At 51.0% G+C, this 23,247-nt stretch overlaps 2 protein-coding genes across 4 annotated transcripts in view; both read left to right on the plus strand.

Moving 5' to 3' along the window:
- SIRT2 (sirtuin 2) overlaps positions 1 to 8,760 on the plus strand; it is a 31,332-nt gene extending 22,572 nt beyond the window's left edge. The window contains exons 9-16 of the mRNA XM_049900757.1: positions 2,877 to 3,006; positions 4,737 to 4,796; positions 5,081 to 5,136; positions 5,267 to 5,343; positions 5,421 to 5,472; positions 7,669 to 7,739; positions 7,885 to 7,951; positions 8,064 to 8,760. Coding sequence (XP_049756714.1) covers positions 2,877 to 3,006; positions 4,737 to 4,796; positions 5,081 to 5,136; positions 5,267 to 5,343; positions 5,421 to 5,472; positions 7,669 to 7,739; positions 7,885 to 7,951; positions 8,064 to 8,219 — 669 coding nt within the window. The 3' untranslated portion in view covers positions 8,220 to 8,760. The remainder of the gene's footprint in view (positions 1 to 2,876; positions 3,007 to 4,736; positions 4,797 to 5,080; positions 5,137 to 5,266; positions 5,344 to 5,420; positions 5,473 to 7,668; positions 7,740 to 7,884; positions 7,952 to 8,063) is intronic.
- Positions 8,761 to 8,958: 198 nt separating this feature from the next.
- Positions 8,959 to 21,582, plus strand: RINL (Ras and Rab interactor like). 3 transcript variants are annotated; one of them, XM_049900756.1, is made up of 12 exons: positions 8,960 to 9,078; positions 10,216 to 10,295; positions 10,473 to 10,632; positions 15,395 to 15,497; positions 16,471 to 16,543; positions 16,625 to 16,689; positions 17,218 to 17,367; positions 17,462 to 17,866; positions 18,337 to 18,654; positions 18,919 to 19,050; positions 19,231 to 19,394; positions 19,477 to 21,582. In XM_049900756.1, exons 2-12 carry the CDS (start codon positions 10,258 to 10,260, stop codon positions 19,531 to 19,533), a joined length of 1,665 nt encoding a protein of 554 aa, XP_049756713.1. In that variant the 5' UTR covers positions 8,960 to 9,078; positions 10,216 to 10,257; the 3' UTR covers positions 19,534 to 21,582. The 3 variants fall into 3 exon arrangements, with proteins under 3 accessions (XP_049756711.1, XP_049756712.1, XP_049756713.1); XM_049900754.1 differs by having other exon boundaries at positions 8,959 to 9,078; positions 16,471 to 16,689; XM_049900755.1 differs by having other exon boundaries at positions 8,959 to 9,078; positions 10,219 to 10,295; positions 16,471 to 16,689.
- The last annotated feature ends 1,665 nt before the right edge of the window (positions 21,583 to 23,247 follow it).

Genomic DNA, 23,247 nt, shown 5'->3' on the forward strand with positions numbered 1-23,247 from the left:
AATATAAATTTGTTGCTGTTGAGTGGATTCTGACTCATGGCGACCCCATGAGTGCGGAGTATAACTGCTCCATAGGGTTTAAAAGGCTGTGACCTTTCGGAAGCAAAGAGCCGGGCCTGTCTCCTGAAGCACCTCTGGGTGGCTTTGAACCACCGCCACCTCACTCTCCTCAGCCTTAAAGATAGGTCAGTGGAAGAAAAAAAATTGAACACACTGTTTGAGGGGAACGTGCATATTTTTAAAACCTTTAAGGAGCACCTCCACTGGAGGTCACAATTGGCAGTTTGAGAGCTGGGTACCGTAGGAAGGACTGCACAGGCTGTGCCCCCATCCAGGGGCACCCGGCTGGGGTCAAGCGAAGAGCCCAGCTCACTGGCTGAGTGTGCGCCCTGACGTGGCGCCGTGTCTGCTCAGGGAGGGTGGCATCTTCTGAGTTTGCACCAAAACGTGCTGCGTGGGCTGCCGTTGATGACGTCTCCATACAGTGATATTCAGAGAGGAAAGAGTGAGTCAAGTTTTAAAATATCAGGAGATTTCACATGAAAGTCTAGACTTCTGGCTTCTCCTGAAAATCCAGAAGAGCTGGCGGCACCCTGGGCCATGTTCCCCTTGGCCGTGGTTGGCTGGAGTTGAGTGGTCACTGCCCACTGGAGCAGCCACCGTTGGCCCAGGCCCTACCTCCCCACCATACCCTCTCTCCTTCAGGACACCCAGGCCAGGTGTTAGCTGCGTGCACTGTTGTTTTTCTTTTAGTTAACAACTGCTTCCTTGAGAACTACTTCCTTTCACCATCCTCCCCATCGGCCCTCCCCAGAGGCCGCTACTGCCACATGTTTCTTATGTCTCCTTTTGGAGACATCCCATACCTAGGCAAGCAAATACACAAATTCATATACATGTATCTTTTTGCCACACCATATACATACTACCATCAGTCTTCTCTGCTTCATAACATCTTAGAGAGATCATTTCACGTCAGTACATACATATCTGCCTTATTGGTTTGTGGTTCTGCCAGAAAAAGTGGTGTCAAAGAAAAGCACAGAGGCAGCTGGGGTTGCCCCGAGTCAGAATCAACTTGAGGGCAACTGGCTTTTTAAGGAGTCACTTACTTCTCCTGCTATTTTTGTAATATGCAAGCAGATTGCTTACTCGTGTGTGGGGGAGTCTGTGTCAAGTAACAAAGGCAAAACTAGAATTTATAATAGAGAAGGAAAGGGGGGAAAGCTGCTGCGAGCCTGGGAACAGTGAATCTTGTCTGCACGTTTTTTGGATTAGCTGATAGCTGGCAGCGAGCAGAGAGGTCCTTCGGGCATTCTGCCCTTGAAAGAGGCCCTTTCAGCTGCCTGTGGAGTCTCTGGGAAACATCGCACATTCCCCTGGGGCCGTGTGTGATGGGCCATCTGTGTGTCTGTTTGCCAGTGCCCTCCGTCAGCACCTGCCTCTGCAGCAGTCCTCAGGGGACAAGCATATCTGCTCTAAAGGCCCTGACCGTTCTAAGAAAAACAAGAGGGCACGTATGTCTGTGTGCAACAGAAGAGCACTCTTGTCTGCTTAATATAGAAAGGCTTTCTGTCTTTAAAGAACACAAGTTAATAGAAAGATTAGATAGGAAACGTAGGGGGCAGCGAGTTTATGTTAACTGGAGAGGAACAACTCAGAGAAGTAGGGTGAGAATGGTTGCACAACTCGAAGACGTAACCAGTGTCACCGAATTGCACATGTAGAAACAGTTGAGTTGGTATATGTTCTGCTGTATATATTCTCAACAACCACAATAAATATAAATTACACCTTCTCCTCACTTACCGACTGTCTTGTTATCCAACTTTTCACATTTACCACAGTAGTGAAAAATCTACTGTCCGACTATTTCGCACATTAATGACACACATCTGGCACTAACGAATGTCAAGGTATGAGGTGAGAGTAATGCTGGCTGTGATGCTTAAGGTTGTGTGTCAACTTGGTGCTCAGTGGTTTTAGCAGTTGTGTAATGATGTAGTCATCCTCCACTTTGGGACCTGATGTGCGGTCATCCTCCCTTTTCGCGTAACACCAATTTCGCATAACGATCTGGTCTTTGGAACCGAACCATGTTGATAAGTCAGGAGAAGGCACGTTTAAAAAAAAAACAAACCTATCCTAAAAGGGAAACATAACTCATATTTCAAAAAGCAATAAAGCAAGTGGTTACTTAGTGATGAGCACAAATATACACCCATAACATGAATTAAAAACAAAGCCTAAGTCAGTGTGCCATCTGACCGGTCAGTGGGAAGACGCCATCTGACCGGTCAGTGGGAAGACGCCATCTGACCGGTCAGTGGGAAGACGCCATCTGACCGGTCAGTGGGAAGACGCCATCTGACCGGTCAGTGGGAAGACGGTGTGATTGATGCCAAACAGACCGTCCTGACCCTTTCAGCTCTGTCACTGGTTGGCCAGGGCTGCTGCAGACAGCTGTGCAGGTCAGGCACTGCCCAAGGTGCTGTGCCTGAGCAGCTCCATTCACAGTGGGGATGTCCTAGATTTGTACATTCATTTCAACAAATTCGTGGAGCTGTCTTATTCTAACAAACAAATTTTCCTGAAAATGGAGGCAAAGTGGCCCAAATTTGCAGGAAAACACCATCTGTAGTGGGCTGGTAGTAACTGTGGGCCTGGCCTCATAGACATTTGAGTTTGGGTCCCTGCCTTCAAGTGGCCGTGACTTTTACCCCTGCGGTGGCACCACTGGAATGAAACGGAACAGTTTTCAGATGCACCCTGCCCTGGCAATTCCACTTGCTTCTCTTCAGCTCCGTGCCCTGCCTTCTGGCCCTTGACGGGTAGAGTTTGCTCCTCACCCCTCTTCCCTCCATCTTCACCTCCAGAACATAGACACCTTGGAGCGTGTGGCGGGGCTCGAGCCTGAGGACCTGGTGGAGGCCCATGGCACCTTCTACACGTCACACTGCCTCAGCCCCCTCTGCCGGCGGGAGTACACGCTAAGCTGGATGAAAGGTGAGAGACTGGAGGTCATCCAGGAGGGCCCACCACAGCTCACTGTTGGCTCGCCAGACCAGGAACCGGGTCCCGGCCCAGTAGGTGCTTGTGGCAAGCCTGACCTAAGCTAGTTCTGTCCCGCACCACTCTGCCTCTGCTTAGCAGATAATGGAGGTGGTGGCAGGAATTCTCTGCTCCCCGTACCACCTCACAACAATGCAACTTCCACACATACAGATGGGGCCAGCTGGTCCCACAGGGCTCGTGAAACCCCAGCTCTTTGTCCTTGTAGGTGCTCTGGCCCCATCTTTCATGAAAGGCCCATCAGGGAAAAGCAACAGCTTCCCAGAGCAGCACCATCCGATACAACTTCCTGAGACCATGGAAATGCCCTGTATCTGTACTGTCCAATAGGGCAGCCACTTGCCACATGGGGCCGTTGAGCCCTTGAAATGTGCCTAGTGTGACTGGGGAACTGAATTTCTAATTTTATTTCATTTTTCTTAATTTAAACTTAGAAAAACCACATGCGGCTATGGCTACCATACTGGACAGCCCTGACCTAGAGGCACGGGATTCAGTTAGCCCATGCGTTGGATTCAGGCCAGCAGAATCTGCAGTGGGGTCTGAAGCTGGTCATTGGCCTGGTTAGGGATGAAGGCTGGGGTGTCTCTAGGGCTGCTGATGACAGAACTTACTAGTCTCTGTTCCTGTAAGGGCAGGGTATAGAGAAAAAAAAAAACTCATCCAGTGCACATATCTTGAGTGCCATGAGAACCTATTTCTGACATCCATTGTGCTGACTAAGAAGCCGTTTATTTCCCCCGTGGACACCCGTTTCTGGCATTCTTTATGCTGAGTTAACAAAGCCGCAGCTGTGGCACTCGGCAGTAGGAACCCTGGAGTGTGGCCTTCCTGATAAAATGCCAGTCGACGGCCCTGGGGGTGAGGATTCCTGAATAGTCCAACTGCACACAGCTGGGGGTACTTTACAATTCACATTCCCCCCTATTATGGCCCCCTTACAGCAGCTCCACATACGTCACCCGCAAAATTATCACATGTCAACGCAGAAATGTCTTAAAGCAAATGACAGGCACTAAAATGGTGCTCTGTGAATGTTTGTTGAATGAAGGAACAGTTGGACGTATGAGTTAGGATTCTGTGGGTTGCAAGTGACAAAAATGCTTTCATAATTAATAAGGAATAAAAAGGATGGTTGTCATAAGGATGGTGCGTAGGGGTAGGTGGTAGAACCCGAGGGCAGGAAGCAGCTGGCCTAAGGTTTTCTGCCCATCCCAGTCATCTGCTTGTTCTCTCTCTCTCTCCCTAATACCAGGCCTGGGGCCCACTAGGCTTCTGTGATCCAGGATGAGGGTGGCCCTCAGAGACCTACTGAAAAATCTTTACCCCCAGCCCAAATTCCTCAGGGTGGGGGCTGGTAGAGTCCAGTTGCCCCTGTTGGGGTCAAGTGTCTGCTCCTTCATTTGTTGATTCATTTATTCCTTCATTCGCTAGCTATCGAGGTGGTGCTGGGAGCCACTCCATGGAATTCTATGGGTTGGGGGATGGAGACAGTTCTCTGGAAGAGAGGTCCTTTCTGGGCAGGGCACACACCCCAGGAAATGCCTGGTGACTGAGGGTGTGTTGTGTTGACAGTGGAGGAAGGGACACGCAGGGTGGTGCAGGGCAGGCCCCAGCTTGGAGCCTCTGACCACCTTCCCTGCCTTCCCCTTCCCTACGCCCAGAGAAGATCTTCTCCGAGGTGACTCCCAAGTGTGAGAAATGTCAGAGCCTGGTGAAGCCTGGTGAGCTTTGGGGCTGGGGGCTGGCCGAGGTGGCTCTGGGCTGGGACCCCCTCCACAACCCCTTCCCAACCAGGCCATGCTCCCCACTCCACCTGTCTTCCTGACCAGCACCCCAATCCCATCCTGGGGAGAGAGGGGTTCTATGCCCCCAGGCAGCCCTGCTGCTCCCCTACCCAGTCCTCAGGCCTGCCTTCTGCTCCCACCTGTGCTGTCTCTCCCTGTCCCTGTGTCCCTCGTGTCACTGTCTCTCTCTGTGTCTGTCTGTCCATCTGTCCCCACCTCAGACATCGTGTTCTTCGGCGAGAGCCTCCCGGCGCGTTTCTTCTCCTGCATGCAGTCAGTAAGTGCCACCTCCACCCCGTGCTGGCCCGGGAGGGGCGGCCTGGCCCTGCCCTGGGGTTGGTCACTGCCCAGCTGGCTGCAGCTATGGGCTTGCAGTGGGGCCCTCACTGGCTGCTTCCCCATCACAGGACTTCCTGAAGGTGGACCTCCTCATCATCATGGGCACCTCCCTGCAGGTGCAGCCCTTCGCATCCCTCATCAGCAAGTAGGTTGAGGTCGGGGCTAGGTGGGATTGGGCAGAGCTGGGACAGGCCCTCACAGCTCAGCTTGCCATCCCCCCAGGGCACCCCTCTCCACCCCGCGCCTCCTCATCAACAAGGAGAAGACGGGCCAGGTGAGCCAGCCTTTATTCTCACTCATACACACACACACACACACACACACACACGTGTGTGCGCGCACGCATGTGCACGCACGCCCCCTCTCCTCTCCTCCCCTTCCTCCTCCTTACACTTGTCCCAACATCCCCTCCCATTGACTTTGTCGAGGATGAGGGTACAGGTGCCTGAGAGAATTGCAACCTGGAAATCCCAGCACTTTGGGCCCAAAGCTCAGGCTTTGGAATTCTAGAATTCAGAGAGGTCTGGACTCTAGGCTACTTCGACTCTAAGACCCCACAGGCCCCTGCATCGTTCAAGGAGCTGAGAGTGGGGGGCACAAACGGGTAAGCGCTCTTGACTACCAGCCGAAAGGCTGGTGGTTTGAACCCACCCAGAGGCACCTCGGAAGACAGGCCTGGTGATCTGCTTCCAAAAGTCCACAAAACCCTATAGAGCAGTTCTGCTCTGCACACATGGGGTTGCCATGAGTTGGATCAACTCTACAGGAACTAACAACAACTGGATCATTCAGGACCCTCAGGCAAATGAAAGAAACCCAGCTCAAACGGGCCAGAGCCAAAAAACGGATGGAGTATGTCCTGGGGCTGCAGAGCTTGGGCCTAGCGGATCCCGGGGCTGCAGAGCTTGGGCCAGCGGATCCCGGGGCTGCAGAGCTTGGGCCAGCGGATCCCGGGGCTGCAGAGCTTGGGCCAGCGGATCCCGGGGCTGCAGAGCTTGGGCCTAGCGGATCCCGGGGCTGCAGAGCTTGGGCCAGCGGATCCAGCCTCCACAGTGCTGCCGGGAGCCTGCCCTCTCCCTCTCTCAGCTCTTTTCTGGGGTGGCCTCCCTCTCAGACAGGTGCTCCCTCCTGAGGATCCCCTACTCCTCCCTCTCAGGACATTGTCCTCACCTAACCCCAGGGTTTGCTCTGATTGGCTGTCCTGGAGTCACATGCACACTCCTGAACTCCGCAGTCCCTGTGTCCAGGAGGCTCGGCCACTGCGATTAGCCAGGCCTGGCCCCCAGGATTCCCCACCCTTAGAGCCCTGGTTTGGGTCTATATCATCTGGACCCAGTAGTCTTGAAAGCAGGGGAGGATGTTTCCCCGAAAGGGAAATCGGGACGTGGAGGTGGGGGCAGCTAAACATACTATGTGTCAATGTCTTAGTTATCTAGTGCTGCTGCGGTAACAGAAATACCACAAGGGTGTGGCTTTAAGAAACAGAAATTTATTTCTCACAGTTTGGGAGGCTAGCAGTCCAAATTCAGGGCACTGGCTGTAGGGGAAGGCTTTCTCTCTCTGTCGGCTCTGGGGAAGTGTCCTTGTGTCTTCAGCTTCAGCTTCCTGGTTCCTTGGAGCTCTCCATGTGGCTTGGCTTCTCTCTTCCCCCATCTCTGCTCACTTGTTTGCCTGTTTAATCTTTTTTATATCTCAAAGGATATTGATTTAAGGCACACCCTACATGAATCCTGCCTCATTAACATAACAAAGACAGCCTATTCCCAAAAGACATTATAACCACAGGCATAAACCAAAAAAAAAAAAAAAACCATTGCCATGGAGTCAATTCTGACTCACAGGAACCCTATAGGACAGAGTAGGACTGCCCCATAGGGTTTCCAAGGAGCTGCTGCCGGATTCGAACCACTGACCTTTTGGTTAGCAACCGAGCTCTTAACTACTGAGCCACCAGGGCTCTATCCACAAACAGAGGTTAGGACTTACGACACATATTTTTGGGGGGACACAATTCCATAACAGCCAGGCATAGTTTAAGCATTTTATGTGTTAACCCACATTATAACCCTGTGAGAGGGTACGATGGTTATCCCCCATTCTATGGATAAGGAAACTGAGGCACAGAGAAGCAAAGTCACTTGACCAAAGTCACAGAAGAAAAAAACCAAAACCCACTAACGTGGGGTCGATTCCAACTCATAGGGACCCTCTGGGACAGAGTAGGACTGCTCCATAGCGTTTCCAAGGCTATAATCTTTACAGAAGCAGACTGCCATATCTTTCTCTTGCCGAGCAGCTGGTGGGTTCGAACCCCCGACCTTTCAGTTAGCAGCCAAGCACTTTAGCCACTGCACCACCAGGCTCCTAAAGTCACAGAGCTGGGATACAAATCGAGGCCACCTGGATCCAGAGTCTGTGCTCTTTAATGCCCCCACCCCTGCCCCACCATCCTTCCCTCCCTCCCTCACAGACCGACCCCTTCCTGGGCATGATGATGGGTCTTGGAGGAGGCATGGACTTCGACTCCAAGAAAGCCTACAGGTAAGGCCTGGGTCTGGGGTGAGGGTGGAGCCAGGAGCAGCAGGGTCAAGGTTGGATGGAGAGCCAAGGGTGACACACCAATCAAGAGCTAGAGGCCACAGCCCCAGAGAAGGCTGGGGCTCTGACTCTCCGCCCGCTCCTGCAGGGATGTGGCCTGGCTGGGTGATTGTGACCAGGGCTGCCTGGCCCTTGCTGACCTCCTCGGATGGAAGGTAAGGAGCCTGGGGGACTCCAGTCCAGGACCCTAGTCCCACCCCACAGGCCCTCTGACCCCATGACCCGCTCTGTGACCTTTCCACCCTCTGTGAACTTTGCCCCTTGCAGAAGGAACTGGAGGATCTTGTCCAGAAGGAGCATGCAGCCATAGATGCCCAGTCGGTGTCAGGGGACCCCAACCCTGGCATTTCTACTTCCCCCAGGAAGTCTCCACCACCCGCCAAGGAGGAGGCCAAAACCACGGAGGGGGAGAAACCCCAGTGACACTGCATCTCCCTGGCAGGATGCCCAGCTCCTGTGGGGACAGCTGAGCCCCAGCCAGCCCTGCCCCTCTCTAACTTGCAGCTCTTGTGAGAGAGCTTAGACAGCTCTCCAGGCTCTAAACCACCCCCTCCCCAAACTGGGCACCCAGGCCTTCAAACCTAGCACAGCTCCTACATCCCCCAGGGGCCAGGTTCCGGCAGCCCCTGTTTAACAGCTCCAACTTCTAACCACTCCCAGGGCCAAGGATCAGCCTCTAATCTCTAACTGCTCCCGGGGGCGGAGTGCCCCCACACCTCTAACTGCCCCAGGACAGGGGTCCAAGAGCCCCACTCTCTATCGTGGGACTGGGTGGGCCAGGTCTAACCTCCTGTGGGCTGGGGCTAAAGGCCTCTCACATCTCTGCCTCCAACTTCCAAGTGGGTGCTGTGCCCCCTCCACCCGGAACCCACTTTCCACATGGGGTTGGGTGGAAGAGGTTGCTCATTGAAGACAAATTAAAAAAAAAAAAAAAAGTAGCAGTCAGCTGTCTGGCCTGGTCGTTTCTTGCTGTGGACACATGGGGGAGGAGCTGGAGGGAGAGCGTTGGACCTTAGGCCCCTGAGAAAACCAGAACATGAGCAGGCTCTCATGGGAAGCGGAGCAAGGGGCACCTCATGGCTCCTAGCCCTGAGCTCTCAGCCTGCCAGGGACCCTTGCTCCACGGCCCCCCGGTCACCTAAGACCTGAGCCCCTGGAAAATGGGAGGAAGGTCGATTTCAGATACCCCCCAGCCCCGCCCCTTCTCCCCAGCCGCTCAGCTTCCTCTCTCTGCAAGGCAGGCTTTCACTTCCTGCTACACAGGCCTCCCCTCGGAGAACAGGTAGGGGCCCCCAGGGACCCGAGCATCTTGCATCTCCACCCCCCACTGCCTTCCTTTTGTATCAGACAGCTGCCCCCTCCCGCCCTGCCCAGCACCACCCCCATGCTCGTCCCCATCCCTGTCCTTGGCCCCCAGGCAGGCATCTGCCTCCTTCCACCCCCTCCTCTGCCCGCCCCTGGACACCTGCCTTCTGCCCTATCCCTACCTAACACTCGGGCTTCTGGCCAGTGAGCTAATTTATTTGTTTTGGTGTTGATCACCCATTTTTTATGTCCACCCCAAGCAAGAATGGGAACCCCTGAAAGCAGGGGCCTGTCCTGTTCACCCCAGGGCAGTGGCCCCTAATTCGGGGCCTGTACTCAACTAAGTATTTGCTGGATGGATGGACGGATGGATGGATGGCTGGGTGGATGGGTGGGTAGGTGGATGGGTGGGTGGGTGGATGAGTGGATGAATGGAGCCTCCCTTCCCAGACACAAACAGTTCCCACTCCCAGGACTGCTGCAGGGAAAACAATTCAAAAATGCCCACCCCACAGTGATGAGCCACATAGCACTCTGTACCTGGTTAAGAGTTGGGTCTGATGGATGGAGGAATAGAGGGATAGACGTGTGATGACGCAAAAAGAGTGAAAGCGTTAACGGTAGAACCTAAGGGGTGGGCGTACTGGTGTCCCCTGTAAAATTCTTCCAGATTTCTGTAGGTTTGAAAATCCTCATAATAAAACGACGGTGGTGGGGGGAATTCAAGGGAGACTCCGTGGTCTGGGAAGAGAGGAGGACAGGCTGTCGTACAACACTTGGCAAATCTGTGGGGTCCCTACTATGGATTAAGCACAGTTCCAGGCACTGGGTTTCGGCCAAGTGTTGTTATTCTGCAGGTACACACTGGTATGGACACACCGGTTGTTAAAATCTTGAAATATTTCCCTACTCCTTGTAGATATAAACAGCCATTGTTTTGAGTCCCCATGCCCCCCAAAACCGCAGCCTGTCTGCCATTTAGCAACTAAAGAAGTAATGCCTGGCCTAGCAAGGGGCCTCTGGGGCTCATCCTGATGGGCCAGGGCTCTGCCATGTTGGATGTTGACTTTGCTCCCTGGGCTGCAGCAGCCTTGAGCACCATCTTCCTCCCTAGCAGGGACCTGACCATGGCCCACTGGCCTCCCGCATCCTGAGGATGGCCCAGCTGGAGGACAAGGCTTCCGACAGAGAGAGGTGAGGGTTTAGGGGCTGGGTTTCCATCTCTGCCCCAATCCAGAAGCTGTTGACGCAATGCCCACCACTCACAGGACCCCAAAACCCACTCTCTGACCTGTCATCCCTGGGATGTCCCCTTCTAAGTGACTAACACCTACCTCTGGCCCCTCACCTCCTGGATCCTGCCCATCCCAGGCTGGCACCATTGCAGGAGAATGGAACAAGAGAGACCCCTCTAGGGGTCCTGAGGTCTCCAGAGCCACTCCTTCGCCTTCGGAGGACATGGGGGGTCTGGCAGATCCCAGAGCTGGATGTCCAGGATGCAGAGGCCCTGCTGGAGCTGTGGCCACTGGGGGTGAGTGCTCACAGCTGGGAGCCAGCTTCAACTGCCCGTGACACCCTGATGACTCATCTGGGTGCTAGTGACAAACCTACACATATGGGAAAACCCAAAATGCTGCTTTCTTCTTCTTCTTTTCCCTCCTCCCCCTCCCCCTCCTCCTTCTTATTTTTATTATTATTATTATTCTTTAGTAGGAGTGTGGAGGGTGAGTCAGCAGTTATCTGTTCTCTGTGAAAGTAAAAAAAAAAAAAAAAACCCACTGCCATCAGTCAATTCAGACTCATAGTGACCCTATAAGACAGAGTAGAACTGCCCCATAGGGTTTCCAGGGAGTGCCCAGTTGATTCCAGCTCATAGTGAGTCTCTTCCAAACCCAAAAGCCACTGCCCACGAGTGGATTCCGACTCATAGCGACCCTATAGGACGGAGTAGAAATCTCCCCATAGGATTTCTGAGGCTGTAAATCTTTTAAGGAAGCAGACTGCCACATCTTTCTCCCACAGAGCGGCTGGTGGGTTTGAACTACAGATCTTTAGGTTAGCATCCAAGTGCTTTAACCACTGCACCACCAGGGCTCCTGTGAGTTCTTACCAAAAAAACCCATTGCCGTTGAGTCAATTCCAGCTCACAGAGACCCTATAAGACACAGCAGAACTGCCCCAAAGTTTCCAAGGAACAGCTGGTGGACTTGTACTGGTGGACTCGAACTGCTGACCTGAGTCTCTTACAGGGGTCGTAAATTCATGCGGGCACCTGGTTCTCAGGATTTTTTTGGTCTTGTTTTTTACAGATAGAGAGATTGGCTTAGATTTCTTTTTTTGTTTGTTATTTTAAAGCAATAACTCCCCATTCCCCCTTCCCTGCCAGCCCCTGGTAACCACTTCTGTCTCTATGCGTTTGCCTATTGTAGAGATTTTATGTAAGTCGTATCATTCAGTATGTATCCTTTTGTGTCGGCTTGTTTTTTTGTAGCATAAAGCTTTAAAGATCCATCCTTGTGGTAGCTGGGATCAGCGCTTCGTTTGTCTTTACGGCTGAGTAGTATTCCATTGTGTGGATAGACCACGTTTTGTTTACCCATTTGTCTGTTGATGGGCACTTGGGTTGTTTCCACCTTTTGGCTGTTGTGACTAATGCCGCAATGAACATCTCTTAAGCTCTTTTCTTATAGCTGTCATTCTCTTACAGCTGTCTTTTTGAGTCCCCTCTGTCAATTCTTTCGGGCGTGTACCTAGAAGTGGAATCGCTGGGTGATGTGGTAATTCTCTGTTTCACTTTTTGAAGCACCACGACACTGTTTTCCACAGCAGCTATGCTATCTTACAAGCCCATCAGGAATGGATGAAGGCTCCAGTTTCTCTGCACCCTGGCCAGCATCCCTGGGCTTTCTGGTTTTTTAATGATAGCCAGATAATGACTGTCAAGTGATCTTATTGTGGTTTTCATTTGCATTTCCCTGATGACTAACGACATTGGCCATCTTTTCTGGTGCTTTTTGGCCGTTTGTATTTCCTCTTTAATGAAATGTCTATTCAAGCCCTTTGCCCCCCCCCCCCTTTTTTTTTTAATTCCTTGTCTTTTTGTTGTTAAGTTGTAAGAGTTCTTTACATATTCTGGACAGTACCCTTATTGGATACATGGTTTCCAAAAATTGTCTCAACTTTCTTGATAATTAGTGATGTTTTTAATTGTGATGAGGTCCTATTTATCTATTTTGTCTTTTCCTGCTCTTGTGTTCGGTGCTGTATGTAAGAATTCATTGTTAAACATTAGGCTCCGAAGTGTTACCCCTACGGTTTCTTCTAAGCGTTTTATGGTTTCGGTTCTTACTTTAGGTCTTTGATCCATTTTGAGTTAGTTCTTGTATATGTTATGAGGTGTGGGTCATTCTTTTGCTTGTAGAGATTCAGTTGTTCCAGCACCATTTATTAAAGAGACTATTCTTTCCCTTTTGGACGGACTTAGCGCTTTTGTCAAAAATCAATTGACCCTATATGCACAGGTTTATTTCTAGACTCTCAATTCTGTTCCATTTGTCTGTATGTCTATCATTATACCAGGACCAGACTGTTTTGATTACTGTAGCTTTGTAATATGTTTTGAGATTGTCCTTCTTTTGCAAGAGTGCTCTGGCTATTCGGGTCCCCTTGCAGTTCCACATAAATTTGTGGACCAGCTTTTCCATTTCTGCAAAGAGGACTGTTGGAATTTTGATGGGAATTTTATAGAATCTTTTTATAGACTTTTTATAGACTGCTTTTGGTAGTATTCACATCTTAACAATATTAAATCTTCTGATCTATGAGCACAGAATTTCCTTCCATTTATTAAGGCCTTCTGTAATGTCTTCCAATAATGTTTTATAGTTTTCAGTGTACGAATCTCTCCTTGGTTAAATTTGTTCCTAGGTTTTTTTTTTTTTTAGATGCTATTGTTCCCTTAATTTCCTTTTCAGGTTGCTCATTGCTAATGTATAAAAACCTGACTGATTTTTTATGTGTTGACCTTGTATCCTGCAACTTTGCTGAATTCACTTATTAGTCCCTAGGTGGCACAAAAGGCTAAGCACTTAACTACCAACAGGAAGGTCGAGAGTTCAAACCTACCCAGAGGCACCTCAGAAGAAAGACTGGCCTGGCAATTTGCATCTGAAAGGTCACAGCCTTGAAAAGCTTACTCTGCACACATAGGGTCAGCCATACTCAGAACTGACTGGAGCTGCAACATCAGCTTTCCTCTGGAATCTTTGGGACCTTCTATATATAGGATATAGGGTCGCTGTGAGCTGGAATAGCCCCGACGGCACTGGGTTTGGTTTGGTATATATAGGATCATGTTATCTGCTAAAAGGGATAGTTTTAATTCTTCCTTCCTGAAAAGCTATGGTTTTTTTCTTAAATGCCCTTTGTCAGATGGAGGAATTTTCCTTCTATTCCTAGTTTGCTGGGTGTTTTTATCATATAAAGGTGTTGGGTTTTGTCAAATGCCTTTCTGTATCAATTGAGGTAACCAGATGGTTCTTTTCTTTCATTCTATTCATGGGATGTATTACATTGATTGGTTTTCTTATGTTGAACCACCCGTGCATTCCTGGGATAATCCCCCTTGATCATGGTGTATTATCCTTTTCATATGCTGTTGGATTCTGTTTTCTAGTATTTTGTTGAGGGTTTTTACATCTATATCCATCAAGAATATTGGCCTGTAGTTTTCTTTACTAGTGGTGTTTTCATCTGACTCTGGCGTCAGGGTATTGGTGGCATCACGGACACAGTCAGGAAGTGTTCCCTCCTCTCCTAATTTTTCCAAAGAATTTGAGAAAGACCAGTGTTAATTCTTCTTTAAATATTTTATAGAATTCCCCAGTGAGGCCATCTAGTCCAGACTTTTCTTTGTTGGGAGGTTTTTGATTACTGATTCGCTCTTTTCATTTGTTCTACTCCTGTCGATATTTTCTATTTCTGCTTGAATCTATTTAGGTAGTTTGTGTGTTTCTAGGAATTTGTCCATTTCGTCTAGTTGATGTAGTTTGTTGGCACACAATTGTTCATAATATTCTCTTATAGCGCTTTTTATTTCTGTAAGGCTGGTAGTAATGTCACTACTTTCATTCCAGATTTTCGTTAACTATGTCCTCTCATTTTCTTTGTCAGTCTAGCTAAAAGTGTGCCAATTTAGTTGATCTTTTCAAATAATTAACTTTTAGTTTCCTTGATCAAAGAGGCTGTTTATTGGTTCAAATGACTGAAAAACTAGAAATAAAATTAGCTTCAGGAATATCTGGATCCTGAGCTTCAAAGGACTTAAGAATTTGTCTTCATCCCATTTCTTGACTTTGCTTCTACCTGTGGGGAATTCATTATCAGTTAGGAATGCTTTGGGCTGCAAGTTACAAACTAGTTCTACAGTGGCTTAAACAAACAGGACTTTATCTTTCTAACATAACCAGAAAGGGAGCTGCTGGCTCTAGTTCAGTAACATCGGGACTGGCTTCTCTGCGAGTGTCATGGCCTTTCCTCTCGGTTGCCCAGTGGCTGTCCCTGGTCCCAGCATATGTGTACATTTCAGGCAGCAAGAAGGGGAAAAGGGAGGCATCAATTTATTTTATCAACAAAAAAATTCACAGTTGAATCAAAATCTATGGATGGGGCCAACATAGCAATATTTTTAAAAGCTCATCTAGGAATTATGATATACAGTCAGAAGTGAGAGTTACTGCCTGCATCAATCATTATCCATGTTCAATGTCTGGGTATATTAATGCCCTGAACAAAGTTGCAGTTCTGTAAGGAATAAAGGGATAGATTTGGATAAGGCAACTAACAGTGTCTGCCATAGTTTCTTCTTCAAGCAGTCTTTCTCTTCATGGTGGCAAAGATGGCTGTCCCATGGCTGTCCCCAGCTCAGGGCTACATTCCACCAGTTTAGCAAGCTTGGTGGAAATAGAAGCCTCTTTCTGAATAGCTCCAGAAAAAGTCCTGTGGAAGATTTTCATTGGCCGAACTTGGTTCACATGTTCATCCCTGAACCAATCAGTGGTCAGAGAGCACAATCATCCTATTGGCTAAGTTAGGTCATGGGCCCAGGCCTGGGACTTGGGAGGAGTCAGCCCCACCCACATGGAATGAAAGTAGGGAGGGGGCTAACCTAAAGGGAATTCGAGATGTGGAACCGAAACTAAGGAAAACGAATGCCAAGCAGGCAAAAGTAACAGACATCTGCATACATCCTCTTCAAACTGACCTTTGCCTCTACCCCCTGTCCCTCCCTCCAGAGTTTCCTTGTCATAGGACATGGCCCCAGTCAGTACCTGGTGCTGAGGACCGGACCTTCACCAGGGGAAGTAAAAACCTACCAGATCAAGAAAATTCCTGGAGGTGAGGAGCTTACCCCTGAGATTCCAGTCCAAAGCCAATTTACCACCAAGAACTGTCAACTTACTTGTAAAATATCTCCTGAGTTTTCCCAATCCTGTCCACCTCCATCACCATAGTCTGAACACCATGACCTCTTGCCAAACTAGTGCAGTATCCTCCTCCCTGGTCTTCCTGTTCCCACTCCTTCCCTCCTGCAATTCATCCTGACCACAGTAGCCAGAATGGCATTTCCAAACATCCACCAGATGTTACACACCTGCCCCCAAACCTACAGAAGTTTGTAACATTCTTAGATAAAAATTGAAAGTCCTCACCATGGCTTACAAGGTGCTGCGCGATCTAGCCCCTGCCTGCTGATCCTCACTCACTCTGCTCCAGCCACACTCTTCTCCTTTCTGTTCCTTGAACATGCTAAGCGTGTTCTAGATTCAGAACGACTTTGCATTTGTAGTTCTCTCTGCATGAGCGCTCTTCCTTGAGTGGTTGGTTTAGTCTCTCCATCCTTCAGGTGTCTGCTGACATGGAACCTTCCTTGACCATCACAGCCGATATGCCCCCCAGTCATTTTCCATCACTTAATTTTTTTCATAGCACTCACTACAATATACACTTATCTTTGTTTACTCATTTATTTTCTGTTTCCTCCTACTAAAAAAAGTCAGCTACAAGGAAGCAGCAAACTTGTCTGCCTTTTGACAACTGAATCCTCATTTCCTGGAAATGATAGGTGCTCAGAAATATTTGTCTAATGAATGAATCCTGTATGGTGGGGTACAAGAGTGAAAAAAAAAAAAAGAGTAAAGACACAGGAAAAAATGGGAACTCCAAGTGCTGGAAATTTCCCTGTTCCGAAGGTCCCTGAGAGGGCGGGGGGGGGGGGGGCGTTGCAGGAATGGGGAAGGGAGAGCGATAGGGGAGAGGAAGCTGCCACCCTTCAAGTTTTCTTCCTCCTCCCTCCTTGCCCCTCCCCCAGGTGTATCTCTGGACTCCTCTAACCTCTGCATGCCAGACCTGCCCCATCTCCTGGCCTTCCTATCAGCCAGCAGGTACAGGCTACCCATCATATGGGCCAAGAGGGACCCTTCCCCAAGATACCCAAACCACGCCGTGACTCCCTCTTTTTTCAGGGATGTTTTGCCCAGAACACTGCTCTTGCCCCCTCCAACTCTAGGGCCTTGGAACAAACACACAGGTGAGGCATAGTCCTCCAAGGGAGGTAGAGGCCAACTTTTCAGCCTCTTGGTCCAGGGGGATGGGACTTGGGGGACCAGTCTACTGGGTTTGAGAGTTGGAGGGAGTTGGGAGCCTGAACTTTGGGGTCCCTGAGCGAGGAGGGGATAGAAACCCAGACTCCTTGGTCTGTGAGAGGAGGGAGAGGACAGCCTAGACTCATTGATCTGAAGGAGACTAGGAACCCAGACTCCTGAGTTCTGGGGGAGGAAAGGGCTAAGGGCCCAGACTCCTGAGTCTGAGGGAGAAAGGGGCTAGGGACCTAGATCCCTGGGTCCTGGGAGAAAAGGGGTCTTGGGGCCAGGTTTCCTAAATCTGAGGGGGGAGCGGACTGGGGGACTGTACTCCTGGGTCTGAGGGAGGAGGGGGCAGGGGCTAAGTCTTGGCACCACTTTAGTAAAAAGTCTGGGAGCTAAGTGTCCTGATGTCCTGAAGAGACCAGGGCTGACCCCTAGGACACTTGGGACATCTCACTTTTGCTGGCCCCCAGATCCTCCACAGATTGGCAGGGTCCAACTCGACACCCCAGGAAAGGCCTTCTCTGTGGTGAATCAGCTCTACCTGGAGACACACAAAGAGCAGGGGATGGAGCAGTTCCTCCCAGAGACCCCACCAGAGACTGCCCAGAGCAACAGTCCAGGTTAGCCAGGCGGGGCCCTGGACCCCTGGACCCCTGAGGGAAGAGGGATCTGCAGCACTGTTCTGTGAGATCAAACCCTCTCCTCACACTCCAGCCCCCAGCAACCACACCCCTCACCGTGTCTCCTGGGTGGAAGGCCCACTCAGCCCGGAAGTGCACTATCACGGGTCCGCTCTGGCTACCCTGGTGGAGAAGGAGGAGGAAGTGGAGGAGGCCTACAAAGATGAAGAGGAGGGACCTGACGACGCCCTCACGCTTCACGTTCGGGCTCTGGCCAGGTCCTGGAGCAACTACGTGGCCAGGCAGTTCCGAGGCTTTAGGGCGCGCCTCACCTCGGCAGCAGGGGGCTCCCACAGGCCTGGGGACCCAGCCACAGAGCTGCTTCAGGATGTGCGGCACCTCCTTACTGACCTCCAGGAATACCTAGTAAAGGACCCAGAAGTCAGGGCCGTCTTTGGGAGCATGGCGCCTGGGGCAGCCCAGAAGGACCAGGATCTTGGTAATGAGGAGTTTCCTTGGAGGGAGACTTATGGTCACTTCCTGATCTCCCATGGGTTCAGGTTTACTGTTCTTAGCCCTACTTATGTATTCACATTCAACTTTTTTCTCTTCAGTCTTGTGCATACCTATTTGCAGGGATTTTTTTTTTTTTTTTTTTCCTCATATAAAAACCAAACCGTCGCGGTGGAGCCGATTCCGACTCAGGGCGGCCCGCATCTGTTCCTACGTTGTAGCAGCACCTATTCTGTTCACCACGTGCTCCATGTCACACACCTGTGTGCACAGCCATAGCCTTCCCTGCACGTGCGGACACCCATGCTCCCTCTCCATCCGTGTTCACGTCATGGCTACACTTGTGGGTGGCAAAAGCGAGGGAGGGATGGCAGTCCGCCCGGGTGGGGGGTGGACCGAGTGGGTGGCCTGGGTCAGCCTGGCGACCCCTCCTTGGCTCAGCTCTCATTCCCGCAGGCCCCGCGGTGGAGGCGGCGGTGTGCCGGGCGGTGCTGGCGCCCCTGAAGCCTGCCCTGTGGACTCAGCTCCGCACCCTCCGCGCCCCGGAGCTGAGGCGACTGCGGCGGCGACAGATCGCCCTGAGGGCGGAGGCGGGGCCTCCGGGCGCCCAGGGGGCGGGGCCTGAGGGGCTGGGCCCCGCCCCCGCCCTGCGGAGCCGCATCCACAACCGCCTCGTGCGCCTCCACGCCTCCTGCGCCCCGCGCCGCAAGGTGGCGCTGCTGCTGGCGGTGTGCGCGGATATCTACGAGGGGCTGGCCCGCGGCGGGGAGCAAGGTAAGGGAGGGTGGTGGCTACCTGAGCGGGCTGGCTGGAGGTTGAGGGAGGCATCCGCTTGGCCTGGGAAGCCAGGTAGGAGGCGTCTGTGGGCACGTCCGGGGTAGAGGGTGTCTGCGTGGCCTTGGGGGTTCTGGTAGGAGGCGTTTGCATGCCCAGCAAGGTGGAAGGGCAGCCAGCTAGTTCGCGACCCAGAGAGTCAAGCGGACGGAAGGTGTTTGCGTGCCCCCGCTCACCCCCGGGCCTGTCCTCGGGCTTTCCCAGAGCCCCAGGGGGCCGACGCTTTCCTGCCGGCGCTGACAGAGGAGCTGATCTGGAGTCCGAACCTTGGAGAGACGCAGCTGGACGTGGAGTTCCTTATGGAGCTCCTGGATCCCAACGAGCTGCGGGGAGAGGGTGAGCCTCCACCCCCAGAATGCCGGGGTCCAATAAGGGGCGCTCTAGGGTTTAAGGACCCTTTCTAGGGCCACCCGAGGCCCCGATGCCTCTCCCTGAAGGGGAAGGCGGGCAGACTGCGGGGGCACTCTGGTTGGCGAGGGAAGCCGGGAGGGCTGACGTACCCTCTCTGTCCCCCAGCCGGGTACTATTTGACCACGTGGTTTGGAGCACTGCACCACATTGCCCACTACCAACCCGAGGTGGGCCGTGCACCCCAGGGGCTCAGCTCCGAGGCCCGCGCCTCCCTTCGCCAGTGGCACCGCAGGCGGACGTTGCACGGACAGGAGCACGCCAGTACCGAGGTGACCACCGGCCAGGGCTGCAAACAGAGGGTAGGGCGGGACCTATTGCCCTTCTGACCCAGGCTCCCCCCTCTCCCCCCAGGCTGACCTCCCCTTTGAGGAGCCATGGACAGTGGGGACAAAGCCTGGGAACCTCTAATGGTTAGAAGCCTCAAACCCCTCTGCTGTTCTTCAAGCAAGATGGGGGAGACTCACCCGGACAGCACCAACTTCTGACCCCTGTGGTTTAGGGGCAGCAAGGGGGAAGGACAGTACTGGGGTGGGGTGGGGGGTCCCAGGAAAAGGGAACGGCCTACCTCTGGCCTCTGTACTGGTTGTTCCCTCTTCCTGGAATGCCCTTCCCTAACATGCACACTGCTCCTTCCCTCCCATCCTTTTGGTCTTTACTGCAGATGTGCAGATGTAACCTTCACAGGAGGTCCTTCCAGACCACCCTGTCTACAACTTTGACCCCTCTCATTTGACCCTCCCTGGGGTAGGCAGAGTAACTGCCCGCCCCACAAATGTCTATGATCGAATCCTCAGAACCAGTGACTATTACCATACATGGTGAAAGGGCCTTTACAGATGTAGGTAAATGAAGCATCTTGAGATGGGGAGATTTTCTGGGATTATCCAGGTGGGCCCAGTGTAATCAGCAGTGTCACCATGAGAGGGAGGCATGAAGGTCGGAGTCAGAGAAGGAGATGTGACAATGGAAGCAGATGTAGAGTGGGGTGACCAGGAGCCAAGGACTCTCCCCAGATTCTAGAAGCTGGTAAAGACAAGGACTGGACTCTCCCCTAGAACCTCCAGAAGGAACCTAGCCTTTGATTTTAGCCCCGTCAGACCCACTTCAGACTTCTGACCTCCAAAAATAAAAAACCAAACCCGCTGCCATTGAGTCGATTCTGACTCATAGTGACCCTACAGGACAGAGTAGAACTGCCCCACAGGGTTTCCAAGGAGTGCCTGATGGATTTGAGCTGCCAACCTTTTGGTTAGCAGCCGTAGCTCTTTATCACTGCACCACCAGCATTTCTTCTAACCTCCAGCTCTGTAAAATGATAAATTTGTGTTCTTTTAAGCCACCAAGTTTATGATCACTTGTTACAGCAGCAACAGGACATGAATACAGCTTCTCAGCACTTACTCTATAAACAAGGAGAAGTGGAGTTAATGCCCAACGCGATAAGTAACGCCGATCCGGGGCTACAAAACTTTACTGGAAAAGTAGGAAAAACCCTCACAATCCATCTCATGAAGAGATGTATTGCTATGAAATTGTTAACATTTTATGTTCTATAACGATCAAGATTCTGTAAGTTTAGATGTCAACTAAAAATGCGCCAGGGAACATGGTTTTTCTTTCTGCAATTGTTTTTGGAAGCCAGCAAGCTTGAGGACAGCCGAGCCAGGCAGTGGTGAAAGGACACAGGGATGGGGCGGGAACTGCAGGACTCAACCTCTGAGATAATGTTCATTCAGAGCTGAGGGGGCGGCCACACCCCAGGGCCTTTGGGTATCCAGCTCTTCCTTCAGGGAAGAGCCAGGCTGGACACCAGTAATCTCACTGTGTTTATTTTTCTCATTGTTTTAGTCACATTATCTAACCTATGGTCCAAAGTCAAACTTCTCCAATTGTTCCCCCAAAATAGCTTTTATCAGTTAATCTAGAATTGAATCCAGGATCACACACTGCACGTAGTTGCTTTGTCTTCAGTCTCGTTTAATCTGGAACGGTCTCCCTCACCTTCTTTGTTTTGTCCCGACGGTTTTTTGGAGAGCCAAGGCCGGTGTCTTGTAGACCGTCCACTTCTTCGAATTGGCTGATGTTTCCTCACGATTAGATTCTGGTGCTGCATTTAGGGACAGAATACTGCGTCGGTGACACTGTGTGCTTCTCAATGCATCACTTCAGCAGCTTGTGACCAGTGAGGCTGAGTTTGGTCCTTTAGATGAAGAAGTGACCTCCAGGTCTCTCCACTATAAAGATGCCTTTTCCCCTTTAAATTATCACGTCATCTGTGGTGACACCTTGGCACCCTGTGAATAACCTGCTCTCCAACAACCTTCCACCTGATGCTTTTGGTGCCTTTTCATGATTTTTGCTGACTCATTGGTTTATTTATATTGTTACATCCTATCTATGGCAGTTGATTTCAGTTTCCCACTTCCTGGAATGAAATGACATTTCCTGTTTAAATAAATGTGTTTGAATAATAATTTTTTTAAGTGAGTTGATTTAAAGAGAAGTATTCAGTAGACTCAGTAGTTCAGATGATGTGTGGATGTGTGGCAAAGTTAGGCAAGGTGAAATTCAAATGGCAGAAGTTTGGGGTATCACTGGTGTCTTAGTCATCCAGTGCTGCTATAACAGAAATACCACAAGTGGATGGCTTTAACCAAGAGAAATTTATTTTCTCACAGTCTAGTAGGCTAGAAGTCCAAATTCAGGGCATCAGCTCCAGGGGGAAGGCTTTCTCTCTCTGTGGGCTCTGGAGGAAGGTCTTTCTCGTCAATCTTCCCCTGGACTCGGAGCTTCTCTGCACAGGAGCCCCAGGCCTAAAGGGCATGCTCTGCTCCCAGTGCTTCTTTCTTGGTGGTGTGAGGTCCCCAACTCTCTGCTTGCTTCCCTTTCCTTTTATCTCTTGTAAGATAAAAGGTGGTGCAGGCCACACCCCTGGGAAAGTCCCTTTACATTGGATCAGGGATGTGAGCTGAGCAAGGGTGTTATATCCCACCCTAACCCTCTTTAACCCTAGGCAGAGATTATGATTTATAATACCTAGGAAAATCACAAAATGGAGGACAATCACACATGGCCTAACCAAGTTGACACATATTTTGGGGGGACACAATTCAATCCATGCCAAGTGGTTTTGGGGTCACCCTTGGCCTCGTTTTTGTTCTGGAGCACTGGGCCTTCAGCTGGACACCTTCCCCTGGGTACTTACTTCCACCACATTCCAAACTGACCTCAGCATCTCCCCCAAACCTGCACTCCTCCACGTGCCTGTTTCAGGGGGGCCTCATGGTCCCCAGGTCTCTAGGCCAGAGCCCTGAGCCTTGTCCTGGATACCTCCCTTCCCCCTTCTCCAGGCCATCAGCCCCATGGCCCGTGCATTTGGACTCCTGAGTGTCCTCCTTCCCACCTGCCCCACTGTCCCCTCCACAGCCCCACCCGGTCAGCCCCAACCACCCCTGTGCTCCTGCACTAATCCTACTGCAGGGTAGCTCTCTTAGCTCCTCAGCAAGCAGGCCTTTCTCTCCACCATGCACGCCCTCTTTCAGCCATACAGGCCTGCTGTTTCTTTCTTCTTGCCTCTCTTGCCTTTTTTCCTTTCTGCTTCATTCCTCCTTCTCTTTCTGTCTGCCAGCCTCTCCGGGGCTAGCTGCATATATAAGCAAATTCCTCCTCAGTTTTAAGGCATGGCCCTCCCACCAGGGCCAGGAACTGAGTAATCCCCTCTTGGTAGGCCACAGACACTTCATTTGCATAGTAGGCTATAGTCACATCATTTGCATAGTTTATACTCACTTCCTTTGCATAGTATATATTGACCACTCCCTGCAAGATGCATACCAATCACAGGGCAGGCTGCAGCCCAGGGCCAGACAAACAGTATCAAACCACAAGCTGTTTACAGCTTACCCAGGAAACATCAATCACCCTGGACAAAAGTAAAAAATCCCCTAGTGTAGACAACTAGGGCAAAGGTAACTCCTCAGGGCTTAGGGGGAAAATCTCTCAAGCTGTTTTTCCAAAGAACCAAGGCAAAAAGCCACATAAAGGAACTCATTTCACCACAGTTACCTATATATTTACCGCAATGAAAAAAAAAAAAGGCAATGCAATTTTATTTTTTGTTAT

The sequence above is a fragment of the Elephas maximus genome, chromosome 11 (genome assembly GCF_024166365.1).
Source record: "Elephas maximus indicus isolate mEleMax1 chromosome 11, mEleMax1 primary haplotype, whole genome shotgun sequence".
In the NCBI taxonomy this organism is placed as follows: domain Eukaryota; kingdom Metazoa; phylum Chordata; class Mammalia; order Proboscidea; family Elephantidae; genus Elephas; species Elephas maximus.

Coding starts and splice junctions, on each gene's coding strand:
- RINL (XM_049900754.1), top strand. CDS start 10,258: ATGGCCCAGCTGGAGGACAAGGCTTCCGACAGAGAGAG. Junction 19,051..19,230: donor CAACGAGCTGCGGGGAGAGG/GTGAGCCTCCAC, acceptor TCTGTCCCCCAG/CCGGGTACTATTTGACCACG. Junction 19,395..19,476: donor AGGAGCACGCCAGTACCGAG/GTGACCACCGGC, acceptor CTCTCCCCCCAG/GCTGACCTCCCCTTTGAGGA.